This window comes from Passer domesticus, chromosome 12 (genome assembly GCF_036417665.1).
Source record: "Passer domesticus isolate bPasDom1 chromosome 12, bPasDom1.hap1, whole genome shotgun sequence".
NCBI lineage: Eukaryota > Metazoa > Chordata > Aves > Passeriformes > Passeridae > Passer > Passer domesticus.
Window position 1 is genome coordinate 10,668,964 of NC_087485.1, and position 24,005 is coordinate 10,692,968.

At 38.2% G+C, this 24,005-nt stretch overlaps 1 protein-coding gene across 6 annotated transcripts in view; it reads right to left on the reverse strand.

The window, feature by feature from the left end:
* Nucleotides 1–23,624, reverse strand: part of CHD9 (chromodomain helicase DNA binding protein 9) — a 71,592-nt gene extending 47,968 nt beyond the window's left edge. For 4 of the 6 annotated variants that reach the window (XR_010346959.1, XM_064387255.1, XM_064387256.1 and 1 more), the window contains exons 1-2: nucleotides 22,123–23,624; nucleotides 3,518–3,852 (exon numbers count right to left, since the gene is read on the reverse strand). Coding sequence is in view for 5 of the 6 variants with exons in the window: in XM_064387255.1 (XP_064243325.1) it covers nucleotides 3,518–3,852; nucleotides 22,123–23,559 (1,772 nt within the window). In the remaining variant the exon portion in view is untranslated. Of the gene's footprint in view, nucleotides 1–3,517; nucleotides 3,853–4,661; nucleotides 4,811–4,988; nucleotides 5,158–22,122 lie in introns of those variants that run through there. The other 2 variants (XM_064387257.1, XM_064387258.1) reach the window with 2 other exon arrangements.
* Nucleotides 23,625–24,005: the final 381 nt, after the last annotated feature.

A 24,005-nucleotide genomic window follows, 5' to 3' on the forward strand; every position in this document is an offset into this window, starting at 1 on the left:
AAACAGGAACTTTGAAAGATCATCCTACCACTAAATCTAGACCCAGTAGTTAAAACTCATCTCAATCCCAGATGAGGGCTACTCAAGTTCAGTAAAAGCTATGCTGTAGTACAATTTAAAGCACTTCTTTTTTTTTTTTTAACTGATGGCTACCAGGCTATTTTACTAAGATCTGTTCAGCAATTAGTGTTCCAGCTCTACAGTTCAACGGTAACTCTGAAAATCCTTCTCCAGAGCAACACAGAACTTGCTACACAGAATGAAGCCCTGTAAGAGGGCAAAGTCTATGATCACAATCTAAATAAAAGTTTGCTGTTTGAGTTCTCGGCTACAGAGGGTACAGCTGTGCTCTTACTGAATAGGCTGTGTTTGCTGTGAGCAGAGATATGAAAATTAGAACTGCTTCTCAAACATTTCTCAAAAGAAAAAAAAAAAGAAGAAATCAATATATTTGTTACTGTTTCAGATCACTCAGCTCTGGGCTGGCCTGCAAAAATGAAACGGGAGTCACCCAAAACATACATATGACTTCAGATCTCAAACACACCCAACTCTGCATCACCTCCTGCATTGCTCTGACACTCCAAATCCAAACTGAAGCAACAAATTTAACAGTTCCTGGAAGTTAAATGAGTTTGCTACAGAAAACCTCGACTGAAAAGAAATTTATTCATCTGGGATAGACATATTGCAGTAGATCTCCTTCTAAAATGGAAGAGCAGATACACCCAAACAAATTCTCCACTACTGTTAAAAGGTATACTGATCTTATTTTTTCTTTATTGTAAAACTTTACTGGTTTCAAGGTTTCACTCACAACTATACTGCTTGCAGAAAAATTAGTTCATAGTAGCTTCTAACTGTTGGAAATTTTTTGCTTATCTTTTTAAAACATGAGGGGACTTCAGGTTTTGTTTTCTGATTAAATGCAAGGAATGCCATATATACAAATATGTATATATATTTATGTTATAAAGTTTCTCATTATTGATTGAAAAAGAATTAATATTCTTTGTTATCCCAATTGAAACAGATTTCAAAAATCTGTCCATCCGAAGAAAAAAAACATTTTCCCTTCCCTTCCTGCCCAATAAAGCTCTTATCTTTTACAGGTATTATTTTAGCATAGTAAAACTTTCCCCCAAGATTCAGTCAAAGTTTATTTTAAGGTAACGAGAAAAATCAATGGAGCAACCCACACGCTTGAAAACCCAATTCTATTTTGACTTAATGATTCCAAGGACGTGCTTAGATTCATTAAGAAATATTTTTAAGAACAGAAGATAGGACAAAACCTTTATCAGAGCTGTTTAGTCTTCTGAACTCCCTATTCTTTAATTCTGATTTTCTCTGAATAAAACAAAATTTATTAATCACAAAATTTTTTGAACCATGGTTGAAAAGACAAGTATAGTGATGTTTTAGTAATTATTCTGCTATAATATCAGCAGTTACTCTTGCACAGAAAGCAGGGTTTGGTAAGATTATTCTTTTAAAAAATCAAGGCCTTATTGCAATTGCTGCTCTATAAAATCCCTGGGGTATTCCTTGTTAAGAAGTTATTATTTTATGTATTTATATCAATAATATACAATAGTGCTAATTCAACACAACACATCATTAATCTGCTTGAATATAAAAATGAAGTATCTTGATGTCTCAAAGCATTTGATTTTCTGCCATCCATCTAAATAAAATGGAATTCTGTGAATATGAATGGAAATCTGTAACATGTGGTGGTTCTAGAAGACTCTTCAGAGCTCCTTACCAGCACCTGCCTGCTCCATCTCTAGGAATGCATCCTTCACAGTGAAAGCAATACCTGGCAGCACGACAAAGTTAGCAGAGTGCTACTGGGCCATTAGCTGATCAAGGTGGTAAATAATGGGGAGGCAAACCTTCACAGCTCAATGCAAAATGATGAAACATTGACAATAATTAAATGGGAGCTCCTCTAGCAGCTTGTACGTACTCTGCATCAAACACAAACGCCACAGTTAAAAACACAGCTTGAGAAATGTCTCTTTCTCAACTGACGCTGTCTGATGAAATCCTGGAAAGTGATCCTAAGTGATGTGCACAGCAAAGCATCTCACCAAGACAAAACTGACTGCACAATCATAAATTGTAGGTAACAGTTTACTTTCTTTTTCATTAAAAAAGTAAAAATATTATGGCAACTATGTAGTATATCATAATGGTGTTATTTTGGCAGGTTTTGTCAATTACCCAAAAGAATGAATAAAAAGCACGTTGAGGACAAACCATAAGGTTTCATGAAACTGACACTACCTGAACAACAGTATAAATTTTCTGATTAGACAGACCCACAAAATGTTTGTTACAGAATACAAGTAAATTCAGAAACAAGAAAGTGAAATTAACTTCACAAAAGTACACATCCGAAATCCCACCTTAAACTAGATGGAGAAAAAAAGAAAAGGAAGCACTACTTGATGCTTACAAGCAGCATCACATGCCAACACATAAACAGAACAGAAAGAAATTAACATCGTGAAATTTTGCATTAAGAATGAAGTTGGGTATAGAGCAGTAACCTTCAAACTACAGGATAACTACTCAAAATTGTTTACTTCAAACATGTAAGAAACTGATCTCTACAAGAAAAAAAGAAAATGCAGACATATAGGCTGATTAAAAGAACATTCATTTCTGCTCTACACATTAAAAAATACATATGGATATGAGACATTTAAATTTCAGAGATATGCCAGTTAATATTTCTGCTACTACAAAGAGAGCATGAATTTAAACTAAAAATCAGCCTGTAACTAAGATTTCTATTTCAAGCTCTGAGTGACGTACTTAATATTGGAAATCACCACACACCTTTAAAAGTAAACAGACAACATAGGTTAGCTCTGGAGTTCCAATATGAGCCAGTTCCTGAAACCCCATGAGCACTCCAAAAGCCCCTCACACCAAGGTATCCACCCAGCTTGACCCAGCTGAGTCTGCAAAATATTTAAGAGGGCAGATTAAACTGATATGAGTGAAGACTACAAAGTTCACAGAATTTAATCTTTTCAGTATGTGCTTTACTTTTAATACATGTGGTATCTGTAAGAATATTCCCTTGCCTACAAGTTCATTAAACTTCCAATTTCCTCCCTGTGTAGTTTATCAAGCACATTGTATTGAAGCTACATGCCAAAATTGATAAAGACAGCATTTATAATCCAGAAAAACTCAGTTTGGAGTCAGAATGGATTACAAAACTAGATAGAAGATATTTCAGTCTATGCTTCAAAGTGAGTACAGAATATTTTAGAATCTGTATTGAAAATAATTCCTTTCAAAAGGACACTCCTACAGTGATTTTATCTAAAGAGAAAACAGAGCATTCTTGTTCCTGAATGAGAGAGTCCACACATGGACTTAATCAGGAAGAATTTTGTGTAGGCAGCGGAGGAGAACATTTTATTATCAGTAAGCAGTTTCCATTTTAATCAAGGATTTACAGTCTGAAGAAAAGACAGTATTTTAATCTACTTACCCAATTTTTGTTTTCTCTTTAATTTTGGATGAGGAACCAGTTTTCGGCTTTTTAGTCTCCTTATCCTTTGGTTTGGATTTAACTTTTCTACCCTTCTTTTCCTCTTTTCCTTCAGCTGAAACACTGGGGAAGTTTTCAGGGCTCATTACTCGTGGAATGTTTCTCTCTCCTCTTTCTTTTGCCTTTGCAATTGCTTCAGATATTATGCGATTCGCCTTCTCTTGTTTACTTTCCGAGTCTGTTTTTTTCTTCTGCTTCTTTTCAGACATTGCCCTCACCTGGGTATTCTGCAACTTAGTATAGGATCCTGAACCATCAGTCTTCTTGGAAGGAGGCTGTAGCAAGAAACAACAAGTAAATTAAATTCCTTTATTTCAAAACTAGAAAGAAAAAGTGCAAACATTTTAGATAGAGATATGCATTTTTAAAAAATGTAACTGCCAGGGACTTATGTGGACACAAAAAATGAGGAATTCCATTTATACCACAGAATGGCGTGGGTTTCAAAATAACTACATCAACTGTTGGTTTTAAACAACCAATCCAATACTCAAAGTCAGTAAAAATTATCCTTCTGAAATTCTCTCAGCAGTCTCTCCACCTCTGTAATTAAAGAAACCAATCCTTAACCTTTGCAGCATTCCCATACATTTGACACACACATCCAACACGTTCAGTAAAATATGAAAAAGCAAAGAGCTCCCGAAGGTAACAGCATCAGTGTTTTGCCTTTGGAAGGATACCAGGACCACAGTTCCCTTAAAGCAGATGAATGATCTACAGGACTAACTCGGTGATGAACACAACAGATGCTCGAACAACACCAAGATTAAAAAACAGACAAAAGATAAAACCAAAACTAAAATCACACAGCTCTATATCCATAAACGGATCAGAAAGCAGCGTTTCTTTTATTTAGATCACACAGACTCCATGCCTCGGATAAAAGACGTAACTTGTTTTTATCTTCGGGATTTTAATGCCCGTTTCATGGACGCAGAATTGTTTACGGGGCTGATGAGCTTCTCCTGCAGCCAGCCAGAAGACATGTTTTTGCTTTCCTCCCCTCCCCCTTTGAGGAATGGAAAGAATTTCCTATTCAAACACAAAACCCCAGCAGATAACAGTTATGTTACGTTCTCACCCGTAAATGCGCCTCTGCCTAGAGCAGGAAGAAAAGCCACCAGGAATTTCCAAACGCATTTTCTGGCCAAACCCCGTGCACTTCCCGGGATACATGTCCTATAGGTGCCTCATGGGCGGCGGGGGCGGGAGGCAGGGACGGGGCCGCTCCCGATGCCACCTTAAAGCCCCGGGGCTGGAACAAACAGCCGGACCCAGCTCGGGAGCAGCTCAAGATGGCGATGCGGCTCCCGCAGCAGCAGCCAGTAATAAGGAAGGTTATTCAATCCCATTAGCCTTTTAGCCCAAAGAACCCCTCCTCCTCCCACTCATTCAGGCTCTCACTTACCCTTCCTCTTGGCCTCTTCACTGAAGACATTTTTGGCGTCAGACAAAGACTTGCCCTCCGCTTTTCCAGCACCCCCGGCAGTGCTCAGGAGAAAAGCATGGGGAGAAGATTGCTAAATGGCCTATTTAGCGAGCGGCAGCCGGGCCGCGCACAGCCCTCCCCGAGCGCTCGCTCGCTTCAGCAGCATCCCCGCGCCCTGCCCGGCGCGCACCCGCCGCCCCCGGCCGGCCCGGCCCCGCCGTGCGCGGACCGCCGGATCCCAACAAAGCGCGGAAAGAAACGCACAAAGCATCAAAAGGCATCAGCGCCAATATTAGCGCTGGTTAGACCCGCTCCCCGCGGAACTAGGCCAGCAGATGGTGCTACCCGTCATTATTCCATTAGGCTCCACGTTTAACCCCCGCGGGGACCGGCTTTAACCCTTCGCGCTCCCCGCCCGCAGCGCCGCCCACAGCGGCTGCTCGCTCCCTGGAAAACCGTGGGAACCGGGCGCTGTGCTGCGCCGGGCCGCGCTGCACCGCAACCCTGCGGCTCCAGCCCCGGGGGAGGGCACGGGGGGACAGCGGCCGAGTCCCAGCCTGTGGCCTTCGCAAACACATTTTGCTCTCCTATATACTTTTTGATTTTTAAAAAAAAAATATTATTTTTCTTGCATTTACTTCATTACTATACGATGGTAACTGACTGTAAATGCTTTGCTGACAGGCTTCCCTGCTTCCTACAGAAAATGGAAGAACTGCTCGGTTTTATCCCTCTGCCTCTGCCCAGACCTGCGGGACCCTGCGGTGGAGACTCCTCGGGACACGGCTCTCTGGTAAGCGCCTCTTCATTCCCAGGTTGGGTTAAAGTGCTATTTTAAAAAAAAATCAGACAAGTTTTAAAATACCTATTGTGAATGTATCAAATAAAACCAAAAAGAAGATTGGGGTTTTTGCAAGGTTATTAAAAAAAAAAAAAACAAACCAAGACGCTTTTGACAGCATAGCTCCATCCTAGCAATACCCTTGATTCTCAAAAGCCTACTCAAGAAGAATGAAGAAATATCAGGACTTGATTTCTGTTTTTCTCGATATATACATATACCTTCATTTTGCAAGATATATGTTTTTCTATAGAAAATTTAAAATATGGCAAAGATTTTGAGATTGCTAAGATTAGTCATTACTGTAAAAGGTAATTTCACTTCTATTCAAGATTAATTTCAAAATTAAGTTCCTTGTCCAGTAGAAACACTAGTGGCACCAATACTTGAAATTTATTATTTTCTTAACAATACCACTTAAATTCAAGGATATTTTTGTAAATATGCAGCAGCATTACAAGGACAATTACCACATTTTGATTTTACTTTTGAGAACTCTAGCCAAGATGCTTCTACATTATGCTTACAGTAAATTACAGGGATTTATTGTTTAGGGGTGATTATTTAATATCTTAGTAAAAATTGTAACTAATAAACTATTTTACATTTTGAGATCAGCTGAACAAAAAAAATATATTCCTAACCTACCCTGGGTATAATTTTAGCTCTAAAAGCCAAATGCTGCTAAAGCCAGTAGTGTTACATTGGTCGGTTCTTGAACATTCCTGAGCCAAAAACAAACAAACAAAAAAACCTTAATAATTAAGTAGGTAATCCAGAAATGGTGGCTTTTTCATGAATCCTTTTACAGTCTCTTTCTAGATATTTTATTATTTTAAAACAAAGTTTCTTTGCTGCATTTTCTCAGAGCTCAAAGCTGCTCCCCAATTTATTCCTCACCAACATTTACTACACTCTTACTGTAGAGCTGTGAGTATGCTGGACGAGGCTTCTCTATGTTATAATTCCTCTGTGTCTTGCTCTGTACTATCCCTTCCGAGTTCTGTCTCCTGCACTGCACAAATATTAAGCTATTTGTTAGAAATCCCAGAGCATGGGGTTTTTTAAATTTTGCTATGACATTTCTAACTGTATGAAAATTACATTAATGAAGATGCAGGAAGGCTCCAGCCAGTCATTCTAAGCCAAATAAATCTGTAATGAAACCTTCAAAGTCACCATTGTCACAAAAACCAAAACTGGAAAGCAACACAAGTGTTTTGAGATTAGAACGTGAAACATCTTTGCACTACAGAGGACAGGATCTATGTGTATTTAACAACAAAAGCCATTTAATCCAGCACCTCTTTTATTCCACTAATAATTTCATTATTTGAAAACAGCCACAGCTATAAAATGATTGAACAGTTGTAAATCATCATGCACAATGAAAACCATTTCAAAGGTTCTCAAGCATCTGCCAAAAAAAGGGCAAAACCTTTTGCAAGCTGAAAATACCCCTCCCCCTCAGTGAGACGGAACGCAGATAAAACATCCTAAAGGAATATATCCTCTCACCAATGGCTTACAAACCTATTCCATCTAGAATAAGTGTTTTTTAACTGACAAACATATAGGTGAAGGTGGAAAGGAAAACCCTGAGGCCACCACGTATTTAAAACCTGAAGATTTTATTCAAAAAATAGGTTTGTGCTTTTCATGATTGCGAAGATAATCATCCAAATATGAGCGAATGCAAAGCAATGCAATGTTGTCTTTTGAGTCTGCACAGAGGGAGCTCCAGGGTATCTGCTGCTGCTGCTAATGGCTCTGCCAAGCAGCAGCCGAGTGCAGGAAACAAGCCTCCTGTCAGTTCCCTGCTGCTCCTCACAATCCTCTGGGCAGCAGGGAAATTGGCAGGAATCACCTCAAATTCACACCACTGCTGCTGCCTGCAAAAGCCATTAGCACCAGCAGCAGGTATGGGCCCTGGTGGTGCTCACACCGCAGAGTTGGCCCCGAAAAATACTCAGGGAACAGATCAGACAACAGCTGTAGAATTCCCCACACATGCCCTGATCCCCAGCCAGGGGAGCATCTTTTTGGCGCTATTCAAGGGAATTTGACATGCTGTCTCACAGGAGTAGAAGGTACCCCTTGCATATCTGAATGATTTCTTAGTTAAATAATGCAAAAGCAGTCAAGTTACCAGGCAATATCAAGAAGCAGAATAGTGACAGCATCTTTCCAATAGCCAACAGTACTCTGCTGAGTAGGCTTTTCAAGGAAAGGCATTTCCTCCAACACTTTGTTGTGGTTGCTTAGGACATGCATTTGAAGACCTTCACTGGCATAACAGTCCTTCCCTCAGCAAGGACAATCCACCATTCTCAACACTTACATCAGGTTTTTCTCTAAAGCCTAAACCCATTTTCATTTGTTGCACAACAAGTCCTTCCTTCACATCCTCTGCATATTACTACAGAGGAAACCCCAAGGAGAAGGTGAGTTTAACACCAAAATTACTTCTACCTCCTAGAAAAGCCTCCCAAATCCTGCCTTATCTGTTCAAATAGTAAAACATGGCTTCCACTGTAAGAATACCTTTCCTACAGTAGGTATGGCCACTCACAGTAGAATAGCATTACTTTCAATTCTGTGTGTGCACAAAACCTTTCAGACTAAGTATCTCTCTGAAGTCACACCCATTCTTGATATATTCTAGGAACTGACAATGCTTTTCTCTGAAATTTTAACAGGTCACACATTTGTGATTGAATTATACAAGGCATTTTATTGAAATAGTGTTTTTCACTTGTGGATCTACTGACCACTTAGATTAGCTGAATTATGAGTTAAGAGCACTAAGAGCGAAACTATGACCCTAAGGAGTCTAACAACAGAAAGCTAAGGTTTACATGCCTTGAGTGATTATTTCACTCCTGCTGGTAGCAGTAAACACCTGCAGGACGATGCTCACACCAAGTTCTGTCTGCCTTGAAAGCCTAACAAGTTCTTGACAGTCTGTCAGGTCCTCAGGAAATCAAGATGACCTTGACACCAACTGCACTAAAAGCAGCTAAAATTAGCCACCTGGAAACTTGATCTCCATGCATTACTACATTACCTTTGTTCATGTTTATTACTAAACAAGACATCTCTTTGTGCATATTGAGTCACCAAAACAGCATGAATATCAGAACCATAGTACAGATAAATAAATTGCATGACTTGTAATAATAAATATTTTGGGGACTTTGTCCAAATTAGCTTCTAATTTTTCACATTATAATCACATGAAAACTGCAGTTGCTTTTAACTCATTGCAGTGAAAAATCTTAAAGGTATAGCCATTCATCATTTGAATTATAAAATTGTATTTAGGAATGAAACTTTCAAAAAAAACCCCAAAGCATGAACTCAACTCAGTGACTTCTGAATTCCATACTAGCACTCTGAACTTCTTTTACTTTAGAACAGTTGCAGAAATAAGTCCTCTAGTGACTTTTAATGATGGATTTATAATTAAAAAGGTTATCTAGTTAAAAAACCCAAAAAACTCACAGCCTTGACAGAGTCCATCTATAGAAGATTACCTACAATGTCCATGTGTGTCACCCCGCATGCGTGCAGAAAGACATTGCCTTTGCTGCATGGCAATCCCAGCAAAAGATGTCATTTTCTTTAGACAATAAACTGAAATAAGATTTTCAGGGCTGCTTCTGCACAACTAATGGGAAGACCACCTAAATATGCAATAGGGTTTCTTTTCTCCAGAGACAACTCCCTTCAGAGTTCCTTCTGAACTGCTTTTTATTTTCTTGTTCAACAGTTGCCCCACACCATCTGCTGGGACTGCTTCCCAAAGCCAAGAGCACTGGCAAATGAAGATCTGTGGGGTTCTATCATTTTTCCATTCTCTTTGGTGCTTATATGGAACTATTAAGAGAGCCAATGAAGTATTCCAAATTGTGGGTCTTTCAATATGCTGATAATATACTTCCTTCTTTTTCTAGCTTATTATAACTGCTAATGAATGTCTCAATGTTTAATGGGTACAGAATTTCACAACACACATTTACGAAACCTAACCCAAATTAAAATAGACAGGTACAGATAAAAAAAAACAAACCAAACACCCCAAAAGATAGCAGGTGAGAGTCTTTTTCATCTTCCATGCTTGTTATCTACAATGTTGGTAAATGAATGGCTAACAATTACGGCACTGTGGCCGGACAACAGTTTTTATTTGTGTAACAGTCACTTCAGAACACACATCTGTGATTTGGGATGTGCATGTGGTTTATGCCTCACAAGGCACTTAGCACCATGCTTATAACCAAATTTTTTTGTGGAAATGAAAACACTAATGGAAGGGTCAGCAACCTTAAACTAGTCATGTTTCTAAGATGAAACATGCACCTGCTGGCACGTCACACTCTCTCTACATAATGTGTTGTTTCGCATCTCTACAGAACCCAGTAATAGTATCACTAATCATGTTTTGCCACCAATATAGTGAAGATACCACAGTTGTCATTAGTAGCAGCTTCTTTACCAGTGACCTGCCTTATCATTCATGGTGGGAAGATCAAGCCATGCCCATTAAGCAGCTGCTAAGCTGGGTGAGCTGCAGAGGCAGCATCGGAAGTTATAGGATGAGTCTGCAGCACACATTTTGCTTCCATTTGGAAGAGATGAAGAAAGTATTTTGGGGCTCAGTGCCAACTATAGTTAGAATCTTTTTCTGAATATTTAGTAGTGGTATGAAAACTGTGTGTAATTTGCACGGGAACTCTTAAAGGAGGCTCTATGTAAGGGAGCATGCTAAATTGCCAGGAAATGAAAGAAATTGAGAACTTCATCCTGCTTGCTCTGCCAACATGCTGCATTTAACGTGTTTCAGTTTTCAGTGGCTTGGTGTTCTGTGCCCATCATGTAGCCACTTCTCTTGGGTTCCAGTCCGTAATGTAAGAGCTATTTGGAAAATGGCAGGCAATGCCAACACAAGCCACTGCCTCAGCAAAACTTCTCAGTGTTCTCTTTCACATGCAGAGCCAGAACAGGCCTGCAGGTAAGCGTGATGCCTAAGGGCAGGCCTTGTGGTGCACTATGGCAGTATCACTGCACTTACTGTGAGATAACCATGGGCTCCTGTCTGTGAAAGAAATGTTATTGTCATACCCAAGGCACCCAGTGGATGCACCACCACTGAGTTACTAAATTCAGATCAAATTCACAGCCATGCCATATCTCTACATCTACTTAAGATTTTCTTCTTTAAACTAAGGGCTAAAATGGTCCGGCAAAAATCTTCTGTTTCTTTCTTGTATTCTTGCCTAATCTTAACCTTACAAATTTTGCAATTACTTGACTCCTTAAACAACAAGGATGACTAAACTCTCTACTCTATAAAAAGGTAATTCAGGTTTCAGTTCACTGTTTGAAACAAGTCTTATGTGGGCAATGGAAATAAATCTGTAAAATATTTCAACAAATAGTTACAGACAAGAAAAATCAAACATATTTCTGTTCCAAAAAAAGTAGTCATTAGGGTTCAAAATCCTTAGGTAAAGCTCTAAAATATATTGATCCACTGACATCTAATATCATCCAACATTTTCTTGGACAGTACAGATAAGAATTTGCTTCTTCTGGAACATATGCAGATACACATGCCTGATTTAACAATTGGAAAAGTTTATTTAACACATAAAGCCAGATAGCTTTTATCCCCACTTTTTTTTAATAGCCTTTTAAACTCCTGAAAAACATAACATTAGCTGAAACTGCTCTAATTTAAGGTGACAAAGTCCCTTTAAATGATGATTTAAAGGTAAAATAATGAAGAATTGACTGCAGAAGTCTTCAGAACAGAAAACAAAATAGCAACAAACTCAAAATTAAACTGAATTTTTAAAAGTTGCCACTTATCCACCCAAGTTCTGTATGACCACCACTTTTGTGTGCCACTGAGAAAGTTAGTTTCTCATGGGTTTTTTCTTACCAAACAGAGAAGAAGACAAGAAGAAAAGTACCCACCCAAACTACCTTCAAAAAGAACATCACATGAAGAGCTTTCTTCCCCCTTAGTCCCAACATCCAAGATAGCTTCAGGATGCATGCCCCAGTCACACTAAAAACCAGCACAACATCCATCTCTGAGCAAGAAAAAGCAACAGGACCTTCATGGTCGTTGGTTCTTGTAAAATTTCAGTTACAGTGGTCCCTCTACATCTTTCATGGAAATGGCCTTGTAAGAACACATTTTTATGATTCATTCATTTCATCCTTAGGCAGTTTACTGCTGTCAGTATTTCTTTCCACTATCCCCCAATTCATCCACTCTCAGTTTATTATCAGCCCAGATTGGGAAGACATCCCAAGTGTGAAGGGTTGTAAACTGCACAACCCTCCATGGTCTATTGTTGGTACTCTCCTGCAGCTTGGAGGAGTCACTGAACCTGCTGAAGGGGTGAAAGGAAGGGCAAGTGGGCAAGAACTCTCCAGAACCAGCAGGAAGCTGCCCACCTTTTGTCTCAGTGCCTCACTTCTGCAAGTACCTACAGAAAGGGAAGTCAGGCTAGGTCAGAGAAACAGCCACACACTGGACAAAACACAGAGGTAGCTTTTCTGCCACAGCATGCTTCAACAGCCCAGTTACCAAATTCTGCTCACATTTTATAATACATGGAGTGCAATGGTAAAAACCAATTCAATTAGAAGGTAAGTGAACCAGCTTATTCAAAGTATAAAGGCTACTGGAAGAACATGATGCAATGATCACTGTCTTGGTCAGTCCCCAGGAAATGATCCTATGATAATGTTGGCAGCCTTATTTTTAACTTTTTTCTGTTTTCAAAGTATGCATTTTAAGTGCTTGTTTGTAGCAGAACAATGAAGTACTGTTGACAAGATGACAGATGTGAAAAATAGGTATCATTTGATTAAGAGGAAAATACCAATCATGAAAGATCTTTAAATCAAAACAGATTGCTTATTCACAAAGGCTAGCATGTAACATCTCTCTGTACAATAATTTTATTCCTAGAAGCAGTTAAGTTTAAAAGTTTACCTAATCTTTGAACGTGGCTATTTTTCTGTAGTATTACTCAGTGCTTACAGAATATCCAAAATGTTTTCAGCATTCATAATTTCAGTGAGATTAAAATAACCCAGCACTTAACGTTAAACCCAGCACTTAACACTAAATATATATGACAGAAATTGGGAAAATTATTTTTAACATCAACAGCTGGGGAGTCACTAATATCAGTACTGACTGCACAGCATATTTCCATTTAAATCAAAGAGGGGGCATAGTTCTTCCACTTCAATTCAAAACAACTTACATATTTTTTGTTTCAGCTTCAATGAACTACTTTAGCAGCTTTTTATGCCAGAATCTTCAGTTCAAAAGAGTCCTTTAGCATATATGCTAACCTAATGAAACTACTTTCCTTGAATCTAGTTTTCTCAATTAAATATTCATGAACAAAATCCTTCTCCCTAGTTAAGGAGTAAAACAAGATGCCTAAAGAAAAGGAATTTATCAAATTTATAAAAAAATGGTGATGGTTCAAAAATAAAAAGTCCCAAGTCAGAGGATACTACTGGAGAGCAACAGTTTGATTTCAGGCAAAATAAACCCAAAAAGCAAACAGACCAAACTATTTTTCCCCCCAGAATAAATTTCTGTAAGATTTCTAGAGAAAGATCAGCATCCAAGAGCTTCACAGTAATAACCATAAAATAACTTCTGGTAAGGATCAAACAGAAAAAATTGTGCAGCAAAAGAAAAAGTTGCAAGACAGGTTTTGAAAAATTACTGCTTTGGTTATGTTTCTAACCTCAACTAAGTCTGGCTACTAGCAAAAGTGGCAGGACTAGACCCACTGTAAAGGCCAAGAAAAGATAAATTCTTATCTTCAACAGAGCTGAAGTCAGCAGAAACCGTCTCCAACACAGAGCAGTGACAGCCTGGTTAGAGACCAGTGTGCTGCCAAGGGCATCCCCAAGCACCGTCAGGAGCAGGAGCCCCTCTGGAGCTTTGTCCCCAACGAGCAAGGCTGGGTCACCATTTCTGAAATCTAAAATCACTCAAAGCCTGAACACATTTGCAATTAAACCACATTAAGTCAGAAAGCACACTGGGCTGGCACCAGAAAACACATCTCTTGTGTGGTGTTTGGAGTTGATCAGATTTCAAACACTACGTGATTGCACGTCAAAGAATCCTCCAAAGGATGATCAGAGACACAGCAAAATAAATTTGCCTAATCTATTTTAAAAATTGTTCTTACTGAACTCAAAGACAATAAGACACGTCTGGTTTTGTCACTCAGATGTTCCTTAAATAATTTACCTGCCTTCCCTGTGATGGCTTGGGTTCTCTGCCTGCTGGTTTCTGCTTTTAAGAGTTTCAAAGACCAAAGTTCCTGCTACAACAAAGTTTACACATCAGGCTGAGCCATACCTAGGCCTCATGGACATCTGCTGCAATGACTTAAAGATAAAAAACAACACACATGTACTGCATTTTCTTATCCTTCTGAGGAATATAAACAGGTGCTGGAAGCCATAGCATGTTGCAAGTCTCAAAAAGCACAAGAGCTATGCTTTTCTTGTGAGTTTGCCTAAAATACTATTAAAGAATATTCAATCTGTATTGTGGTGCTCATTAGAAAACTAAGGCACAGTGAAACAATTCCTTTTAAGATTACTTAGGATTATTTTAAAAACCTATCAGTAGGGCTATTGTTTTGAAACAATGTTTCAAAGTCTAAGAAAATACACAAAAATCTCAGAACCACAATATTTGCAACAGCTTCTTTAATGCTAAGGCCAAGTTGTCTTTTCTTTCCAAGATACCAACTAAAACTAAATTGTGAGGTCATGAGTATCTCTTAAAAGATAATCTATGAAACTAATTCTGATATTAATCTATGAAACTAATTCTAGTTTGCAATTCAATATGCTGCTCAACAGCATTATGTACACATACATGATATGCTGCTAACATTGAAATTATTTTCAAATACAGGCTAACTCCTGAGCAGGCATTTGTAAAAGATAGGAACAATTTCAGGAGATATAAATTAAAATGCTTGCCTTCACAGCAAGATATCAAGGGAACAAAAAACTCAAGTACAAATACAAGCCAAATAATCCACACAAAAGAAAACCTGCCACATTTATGAAAGAAAAATCAATCTCTGCTACAAATTACACAGCTTTCAAAAATGTAAGACTTGTCATCTTTTCTAGCCTAAAGCTACATTTGTAGCTTCATTTATCATGCTTACTGAAATCAGCATTAGAATTCTCGGTCTCATCATCCTAAGAATCCCACTAATTTATATTTATTAGCCTTAAGAGTTCCCAAATTCAATCCACTCAGCACCTGATAATAAACACTCTCTTAGAAATCTGTGTAACCAGGAAATTGAGCAATTTTTTTAAACCTGATAATAAACAAAGAAAACAATACCTCTCCAGATGTGGGAGGCTGTTTGGGAAACAAAGTGTTGAAAATTATTTTGATCTGTCTGTATATTTAGAAGTAACATTAACAGCTAAAAGAAATTGCAAAACCTGAGTGCACAAAACACACAGACATCTGAAGAAAAGCCACACGAATTCCAAAAGTATCAGATTCTCTGGCTTCAAAACCACACTACTGGTTAACATCTTTACAAGTTCTGCTGCTCTTTTAGTAATAACCCTTCACTAACACTTCATAAAGTGTTGATTTTCTATAAAATGTCTCAAGATAAAATGCTGCTGTGGAAGTTTTACAGGCAATGATATGTTCCTAGCCACTCAAAAATGCAGAGTCTAGATACCAGTGTTAGTTAAAGCAGGTTACTGGAGCCAATGGACAGTGCCACAATGAGCCCACTTGCACTCTCTTTGCATTTAATGCTGCAGGCCCACACACAATTATTTTGCTTGTACTGCAGAAAATAATTCCTCCCACTCCTTCCTCTGTCACACAATCACAGAATGGCTGGGGGAATGGAAGTAGTTTATGTAGTTGTGGTTCATGTAGAGGTAGTTCAACCCTGCAGGACAGGCTGCAAAGGATGGTGTCCAGACAGCTCTCAAGTAGAAGGAGACTCCAGGAGCTCTCTGGGCAGCTGTTCCAAAGCTCTGCCACCCTCACAGTAAAGCAGTTGTTATTCGTATTTAGATGGAAGCTCCTGAGTTTCAGTCTGTGCCCCTTGTCCTGTCACTGGGCACCACTGCAATGGCCTGGTCCTGTGCTCGTGACACCCTCAGGTGTTTGTGTGCCTGGACAAGCTCCCCTGCACTGTGCTGGGGAACCTGATCCTGAGCAACTGAGAACTGAACCAGGAACTTGGGCTCTGGAAAAACACCCGTGACAAAAAAAGGGCAAAGTTTCTCCGTACCTAAAGGAGTTACCCCGTGCAGTTCATAGCCCAAACATTGCATTAACAGAAGACAAAATGAAAGAATAAGAGCTTTTTTTTTTTTATAAACTGCCTTTTACCTGATCATTTATTATAGTTTAGGCATATATTGAACTACAGCTTGAACAGCCTATAGAATGGGTTGCTGTGTTTAAAAGACAATTTAACATGGATCTTGTTTTCTCGTTTTTATATAATTAGGTACCACTTCTTCCAGACACTAAGACTGCACAATTATATCAGTACTCTCATATTAATGAATTGCTTTGTAGTTTTTCCATGTTAACAAGACACCTATTTCCAAATAGTTATTTAGATTTTTCAACCACACTTACCCTGCATTATCATTAAAAAATTAATACCAATTTAACTTATTTTTATCAACTAGTCTCACCTTGCTATTTTACTCCTGCAATTTGACCCAGCCAGAAGCTTTCTTCCTATGCCTGCCATCTGTTAGCTACTTTTTACAAAAATGCTTCTCTTTTGGCACATTTCAGAGACAATTATAGTAGGTATTTAATGAGTATGCAATTATCTCAGGGAAAAAATATATTATTATATTATGACAATCATTAAAACAGCAAGTATTTAATTTTAAAGAGGAAACATACACAAAGAATTGGACAGCCTAATTATTTGACAAGTGATGAAGGTTGAGAGAGACCTTCTCAAAAAAGGTTTAAGAAAAGCATTCATGATAGCAACAAGATCCAAAAAATTCCACTCATCAGAAATTACTAAGAAACTCATAAAGCATTTAGAACTGTAAAAGAGATACTCTGGCACACACACATTTTCAGTGTTCTGAAAAGCCCAGCAATTTTTGTCTTGCCCTTACTACACAGTTTTATTTTGAAAGCCAAAACAGGGGAAATGAAAATGGAGACAATAAAAATTATACTCTTCAAGAAATGTATTTCAAATTTATCTCACAAACATGTATGTTCTTTCCCCAACCTATGCAATTTTCAATTTTAAAAAATAAAATGTACAAAAGGTTTATATAAAAATATATAATATATACAAAAGCAAGTGCTTCATACACATTCAACTATAAATAAAGCTATCAAAACATTGGTCTTTACACGATTAATATGTTACTGGCAAAAAGCCATAGATTAATAATGAAAACATTATATTATATACAGCTGTAATTTAGAACTTCATTCCAAGAACTGCACTACTTAGGCTTAGAGATGCTGCCCTACTCTTCTTATTGACTCTGGGCATTTGACACAGCTTTGCCATGGTCAATCCCACATGTTTGTGCAGGATTTTCTCAAATCACTGAAATAAAGCAAAAAACCCTGCAAAATATTGCATAAAGGTGATCAGTGGAGGGATTGATAAGGATGATAAACTTATTAGGTGCTGGGAATTCTGCTGCCTCATTGTGGTACAGAATTTAAGTTCCTACGAGGAAGGTAAAAAATGTTCTTGAGGCGCAGAAAATTAAATCCGGTGCAGACAACTTGTAGAAATGCTTAAAAAGAAGCTTCAGGTAAAGATTTACTTTATTAATATGATGTCACCCGTAAAATTGACTCTAATTAAAGGAAAAACATAAGAATATTGGATATGCTTAGTGGGAGTTATACCAGCACTATTCAGTACTTTAGGAAGAATAATCCATGTTAGGGGTATAGAGGTTTTTTACATATCAAAATTACAAGATATGATTTGTAATGAACCCAAATGCTTACTGGAACAGACATCTAGATTTCCAATCATAGAATCATTAAGGTTGGAACAGACTCCCAAAATCATCAAGTCCAACTTTTGACTAGATGCAAACTAGAACACATTTTCAGAAGTGTATTTTGTTGTGCTCAATCTCACTGAATATTGCACTGCTTCCCAAGCGACGTGCACATAGCAGCACCATAATTTTAAAATCTTGTATTGTACCAACACTTAGGAACCATAACCTGTAAATTTACTATTCTTCTACAAAGAAGTTCTGCATAGTATGAGCAATTCCTTAATTTAATATATTCCTTGTTACAAGCTTACTTAAAATTGAACCATATAGAATATAAGAAACACACTATTACTACATCTGTACAATATAGGGTATACGCATATACATAGAAATCCTATATCCTTTATTTTGAGCCATTTCCATAACTGCTTATGTATTAGGCAGCTGTTTGGACTTAGACCTCATAGCCAAGAAAGCACATCACTGCTTACTATGTGTATCTCTCATAAAAACTTCACAGTCCACAACTGTATATACAAGTAGAACAGCAACCAATAGCATGATAAGTTTTACAAGTGGAGTAATCCAAGGGATACATGTCTACAATGAATTTAGAGTTGTTATAAAAGTGCCATCTGATAGCAAAGTCAGACATGAACAGCCTGTGACAATTCAGGACATCTCAGCAGCACATAAATCTGGATCTGGATCTGGTGAGAGTTAATTCCCTCTCTGATGATAAGCTCATATATGAGGTTATGCCACTCTGATATATACAGATGTCCTGGGGTACAACACCACCCAAGCAATCATCTATGAGGTTCAGACTTTGCCAAACTTTCAACAAGGGCAATACAAATTCTTTCAAAAAAATTAGTGTCATCTATTTCCAGAAAAGAAATGGTAGGACAGCTCAGGCTTGCAGGCATAAAAGTACTTGCATGTTTCAAGTCAGTTTTTACACAAATTCATGAATACACTGAATTGTCAAGTTAGGTGCCAAACTTTTAGTCACAAAAAGGAAAAAAAAAAGTGATTTAAAAACTAAGAGTACCACCTCATCCTATAGCGCTTCATATTATTAATGAAATGTTATTTTTCATCAGTATATTTTTCATTTTCATATTATTTTTTATCTCAATTCCTCTACTTTCATGTGTGCAGCCAGAAGACATAACATACACAGTGAGACAGCTGTAATCTTCTCTAAAGACAGTTTATACTTAAGATTATCTTTCCAAGAGTTTATACTTCACATTATTTTTCCAACAGTTTATATTTCACATTATCTTTTCAACTTCCTTTTTCTTCTAGAGATGTACAACAATGTTGAAGCCTTTTTTTATCCTTCTGAGAAGGAAATAGATTATTTAGCCTTAGCAAACTCAAACCAGTTTTAAGTGGAGTTAAAAGAACAGAAGTCTTGTATTAGTCAAAGCTAAGGCTACAGGAGTCTTCAGCATTTCACTTTACTTTCTGTTCTCAAACTAACTCTGATGAAAAATGCATGATGTAAAATTAAGGGTGCAATTTATTTACAATTCTGATCTAATTACAGCAGAAAGCATATTAGCACTCTAAGACAGTCTTTTTAATTCTGCAGCATTATTACACTGAAGATTGTATTAATTTTTAAATTAATTTCCATCAAAAGAATAACCATACAAGTAAAAATGTTATGAGTATGCTTGCTCTCAAATACTGAAACAAGTATTTAATGTTCTGCCTTAATTTAAATAACTTCAGTCTAACTACAGTTAAAGATCTTTGGTTGTCTAATATTGGGTCTGTTCCAATACCTACAGTTCAATAACTATTTTATAAAATATTCTTTCTGAGAAAACATCAACCATTATCAAACTGAAACTGATAAAAAAACCAACTAAATTCACTAGTAATTGTTTCCTCAATATGTTAAAAAATTAAAAGTTAACAATTTCATATTACATATGAAACTTGTCAAAATCCCTTCCCAACTGACTCCTACCTAAAGTCAACCAGTGTCAGGACAATCAAAATTCCTTCTCCCTTTACCTCATCTTTTTCCTCCCTGGTTAAACTGCACACATTTGTGAAAAGCTCTAACAGAACCAACTCATCTTGAACTTGAAATTCTAAAAAGAGATCAAAGAATAAAAGTGAGAATTACAACTAAAGCCCTTCTTAGAATTGTAGTCAGTCAAAGGACAGATCTGAAACACTTCAGTAATTGCCATACATTTCCATTACTATTCATACTACATACTCCACTGATTTAAAGAGCCTTCTACACTGTTTGCTTCTGTACATTCCTCAACAGTTTGACAGCTACCAGTTCACAACCAGTTTCTGAAGGAAACATTAAACATCTGTCTGACCAGATAAACTCAAGGTCAGAATCCAATTTATACAATTTATTGCATACCCCAAAATAGTAAAACCAAACCAAGCAATTTTATAACTATCTGGTTTCCGGCTGTTTCATTTCAAAGAGGAAAAACATTAAAATTTCAAATACTGCAAAGTTGTTTTGTTTTCACACCATGATAAAAACAAAACCAAACCCCTAAACTTTAAAGGTTCTCCACATATCTGAGAACTTTCCCTCTATTCCTTGATGCAAAGCAAAACGCTAAAACTGATGTCAGTGAGATCGAAGCAAGTCTGAAAAGGTTCTGATGGATACAACACAAAAGTCACAGCATCAGAAAGTTTTATTGGACCTGCTTTTCATTGCCTGGCTTATATCCCAGATGCTCCTCAAAAATGATAGTAATCCCTGGGATTCTCACCACCCCTACTTTTCCTGGAATTTCCTCTTCACCCCAGGTATGCTCAGGAGCCCAAAAGCCTCCACAGCTCTGTTCCCAGCCCCTCGAGCCCGGCAGGGAAGGGGGCACTGCTCCCACTGCCCACACACTCCAACAGGATCACCTTCCCCTGGCAGCTGCTGCAGCCCCTGTCTCCAGCTTACAGACATCTCTGACAAGAGCGCCTACTTGGCTGCACTCTCTTTTGTTTTTTTAGGCAGGGAAGGAGAAAGGAAATGTTTATCAAAACCAACAGATTGCATCTACTGCATCATTCAGTTAATCAAGCTCATCTGAACCGCACTGCTGGATATCCCTGTTCCATTAACATCACATCACAGTTTACAGAAAAAGTTTCACTGGTAGGAATTGACAATTACACGCTCCATAAACATAAGCAGAAGTTGTAATGGAGAAGCAATCTACTGAACCAAGACCAAAGATTAAGCGTGTTAAGCCCTTATCTCTACGCTAATGATCTAAAATTAACAGAGGGGGAAAGAAAAATGCTACATTGTCTCCACAGGCCTGTGTCCTACAAACTCAGAGAAGCAAAAATCAGTAGTTTAGGTCCTTGCCTTCCCCATATTTTTTTTCCCAGAAAGGCAACATTCTATATTCTCAGGTAGAGAGAATATTGGTAGCAAGAATACAGAAGTAACAGTTACTAAAACCTTTTTAAAGCCGTCTGCTGTAAATTATGTTTGATGTCAGAGTTGCATCTGTTTTGAAATCCACAGATTGAAAAATAGCAAACAATTTTTATGTCATCTTGTCCTCCTCATGGAGAACTCAAATACTTGCAGTAGATGGGCACATTATACTAAAACAACTACTGAATTTTTTGGTTTAGCCAAAAGTAACGAAATCCAACATACAGCTTTTTATATGTTTTCTATTATTATTGAACACATGAAAATCAAGAATAAGTGTGTATTTTTAGGCAATGAGCATGAGCACAAAGACACAAAGCAAAGGACAGAACAACAACATGACCACAATTCTTGCAGGAAATCAGCCATACAAACCTTACCAAAGGTCTTAAAAACATGTTTCTCTAAGTAATTTTCAAGACAATAAGCCATTATATTCACATCAAAATCATAAACCAGTAAATTTTCTCTGTTGTACTTCAGAAGTACAAGCAGCAGAAGGAGCAACACCATTTTTATCTGAGTAAGATCATGTAGTCTTGCTTTCTGCAGTGATAGGAAAACAACAGGATCAAGCAATGTCTGCATCAACTGGTTAGGTTTTTTTCCTCCTAAACTAGACTTCTTCAGGGTCAAATAACAGCTCAGAGACTTCAGTTATGCTTTGACTGAAGCACCAGTCACTATTATTCATTTCACCCCATTAACCAAATCAGATGGCTCAAACCCCCACTGCCCAAATCCCTACATACCTGTCCTTGTAAGGTTGCACGACTTCTGCCTTGCAGGTGCTGATTAGAAACTGAAGAATGCCAAGGATGGATCTGAGTTTGAGACGGTGCCCGAACGAGTTCGGATGACGGTGTCACCTGCTGTGGGGTTATGTGGTGTTCTAGGTCATGCTCTAAAACATGGCTTGTGCTATCCTGAACAAACGCAGAGTCATCGAACTGTGGCAGAAGGTCTTCCTGCAAGAGGTCGTCTGGGTCAAGTCCTGTGAATGGTTCACTGTGAGTCTCCACTTGATGAAGTAAGTTGTCATCTAAAGATGTAAAACCGTTGCTTTCAATAGAGTCGGTGAAATGGCTTATCTGAGAAGCAGAACCAGTAGAAGCTGGAAAATTAATATTCACAGGAGAGAGTTTCGAACTACTAAAGTTGCCCTGAGGATGCGCAGAATGCAACATTTGAAAAGTACTTGAATTCAAAGTTGTGTTAGGATTCAACATGTGCTCGGTTGTTTCTTGCTTGGTCCCTGTTTGAGATGTAAAGGCATCGCTTCCAGTGAAGTCAGAGATAGAGTGTGTCTGCTGGCTGGTAGAGAGGGCTGTTGTAGGCTGAAGAAGGCTGGTAGGAGAAATGTGATTATTAGAGTAAGAATACGGAGATGAAAATTGTTGACTATTACTGACAGAACACGGAGTAATAGTTGGGGACTGTCCATCAAAATTTCCTTCTTGATTCCCACAAAAATGTATTGAAGCACTTGCAGTTTGAGAAAACTGTTGAACAGACAGAGGCTGCTGTGAAGTCGATGGATTAGAAACTGAAGGTGGGTGGTTAACACTGACTCTGAGGGAAGTAGACACGTTTACTTCCATGAAGTCTTTTGGCTGACTCAGAGCATCCTGCCCCGTGCTGTTCCTGCTCTGCTGCGGCCGTAGCGAGGCACACTGATGCTGTGGTTCATTAGCCTGAAATAAGGCAAAGTCATGGTGTGCTACAAAGCTTTTGTTTTGCTGCATAGACTGAGAATGTCCTTGGTGAAAAGGGGACCCATTTTGATTTGAAACAGTTGTGGCAGTTTGATGACCCCACATAGGACTGCCATCAGCCACATCTGGAAACATCCCATTGGACTGGTTTTGCGGATGAACTGGTGAACAATTGAACTGAGAGTGTGGTGATAAGACATTGTCAGCTGAGCTATTAAAAGACTGATTTACTGAGTGAAGCTTCAGTGAATCATACTGATTCAGCTGATCAAACTCACTCATCTTTTGTTGATTTTGAGCATCTTGCACATGGTTCAGTGAGTCTATGTGCAATGGTTCAAATTCTGCACCCAAATTCAATTCATCAACAAGTGAAACAGGTCCAGGTTGAACAAAGGCATCATCTGACAAACCTTCTAAGGTCTCACTAAAAAGATTGGCATCATCAAAAAAATCCATCATAGGATCAGTCATCTTGAGAGGTCTGTTCTGCTTTTGCTCTCAACTCCAAATGGAGTCAATTTTGTCTCTCCACAGTGAACAGAAACAAATGACATCCAGCGGTCACCACCTTATCCAAGGCATGCCAACAGCCATTAGTGCTTCCAATGAAACATCCGTCTTCAGGTGTTAAAGCATCCTGAGGGAGAGGAGTGAGAGGGGAAAAAAAAGGAAAAATTTAATTACTCTCCTCATCCTTCCTGACCCTTCCCAACACTTTTAAGGGTGTTTGATACTTTGCTCATAACTTTAGCTACACCAAAAACCAAGTAAGTTATTTTTACTTATACTTGATGCCCTGTGCAGGTTTCATAATTTTTGCCCCTTATAAAAATACATTTTTAATGTAATGGTTTCATTTGTTTTATTCACTCAAAGCAGAGTTTTAGTTTCTCCTTGGTCATATTCATTAAAACTAC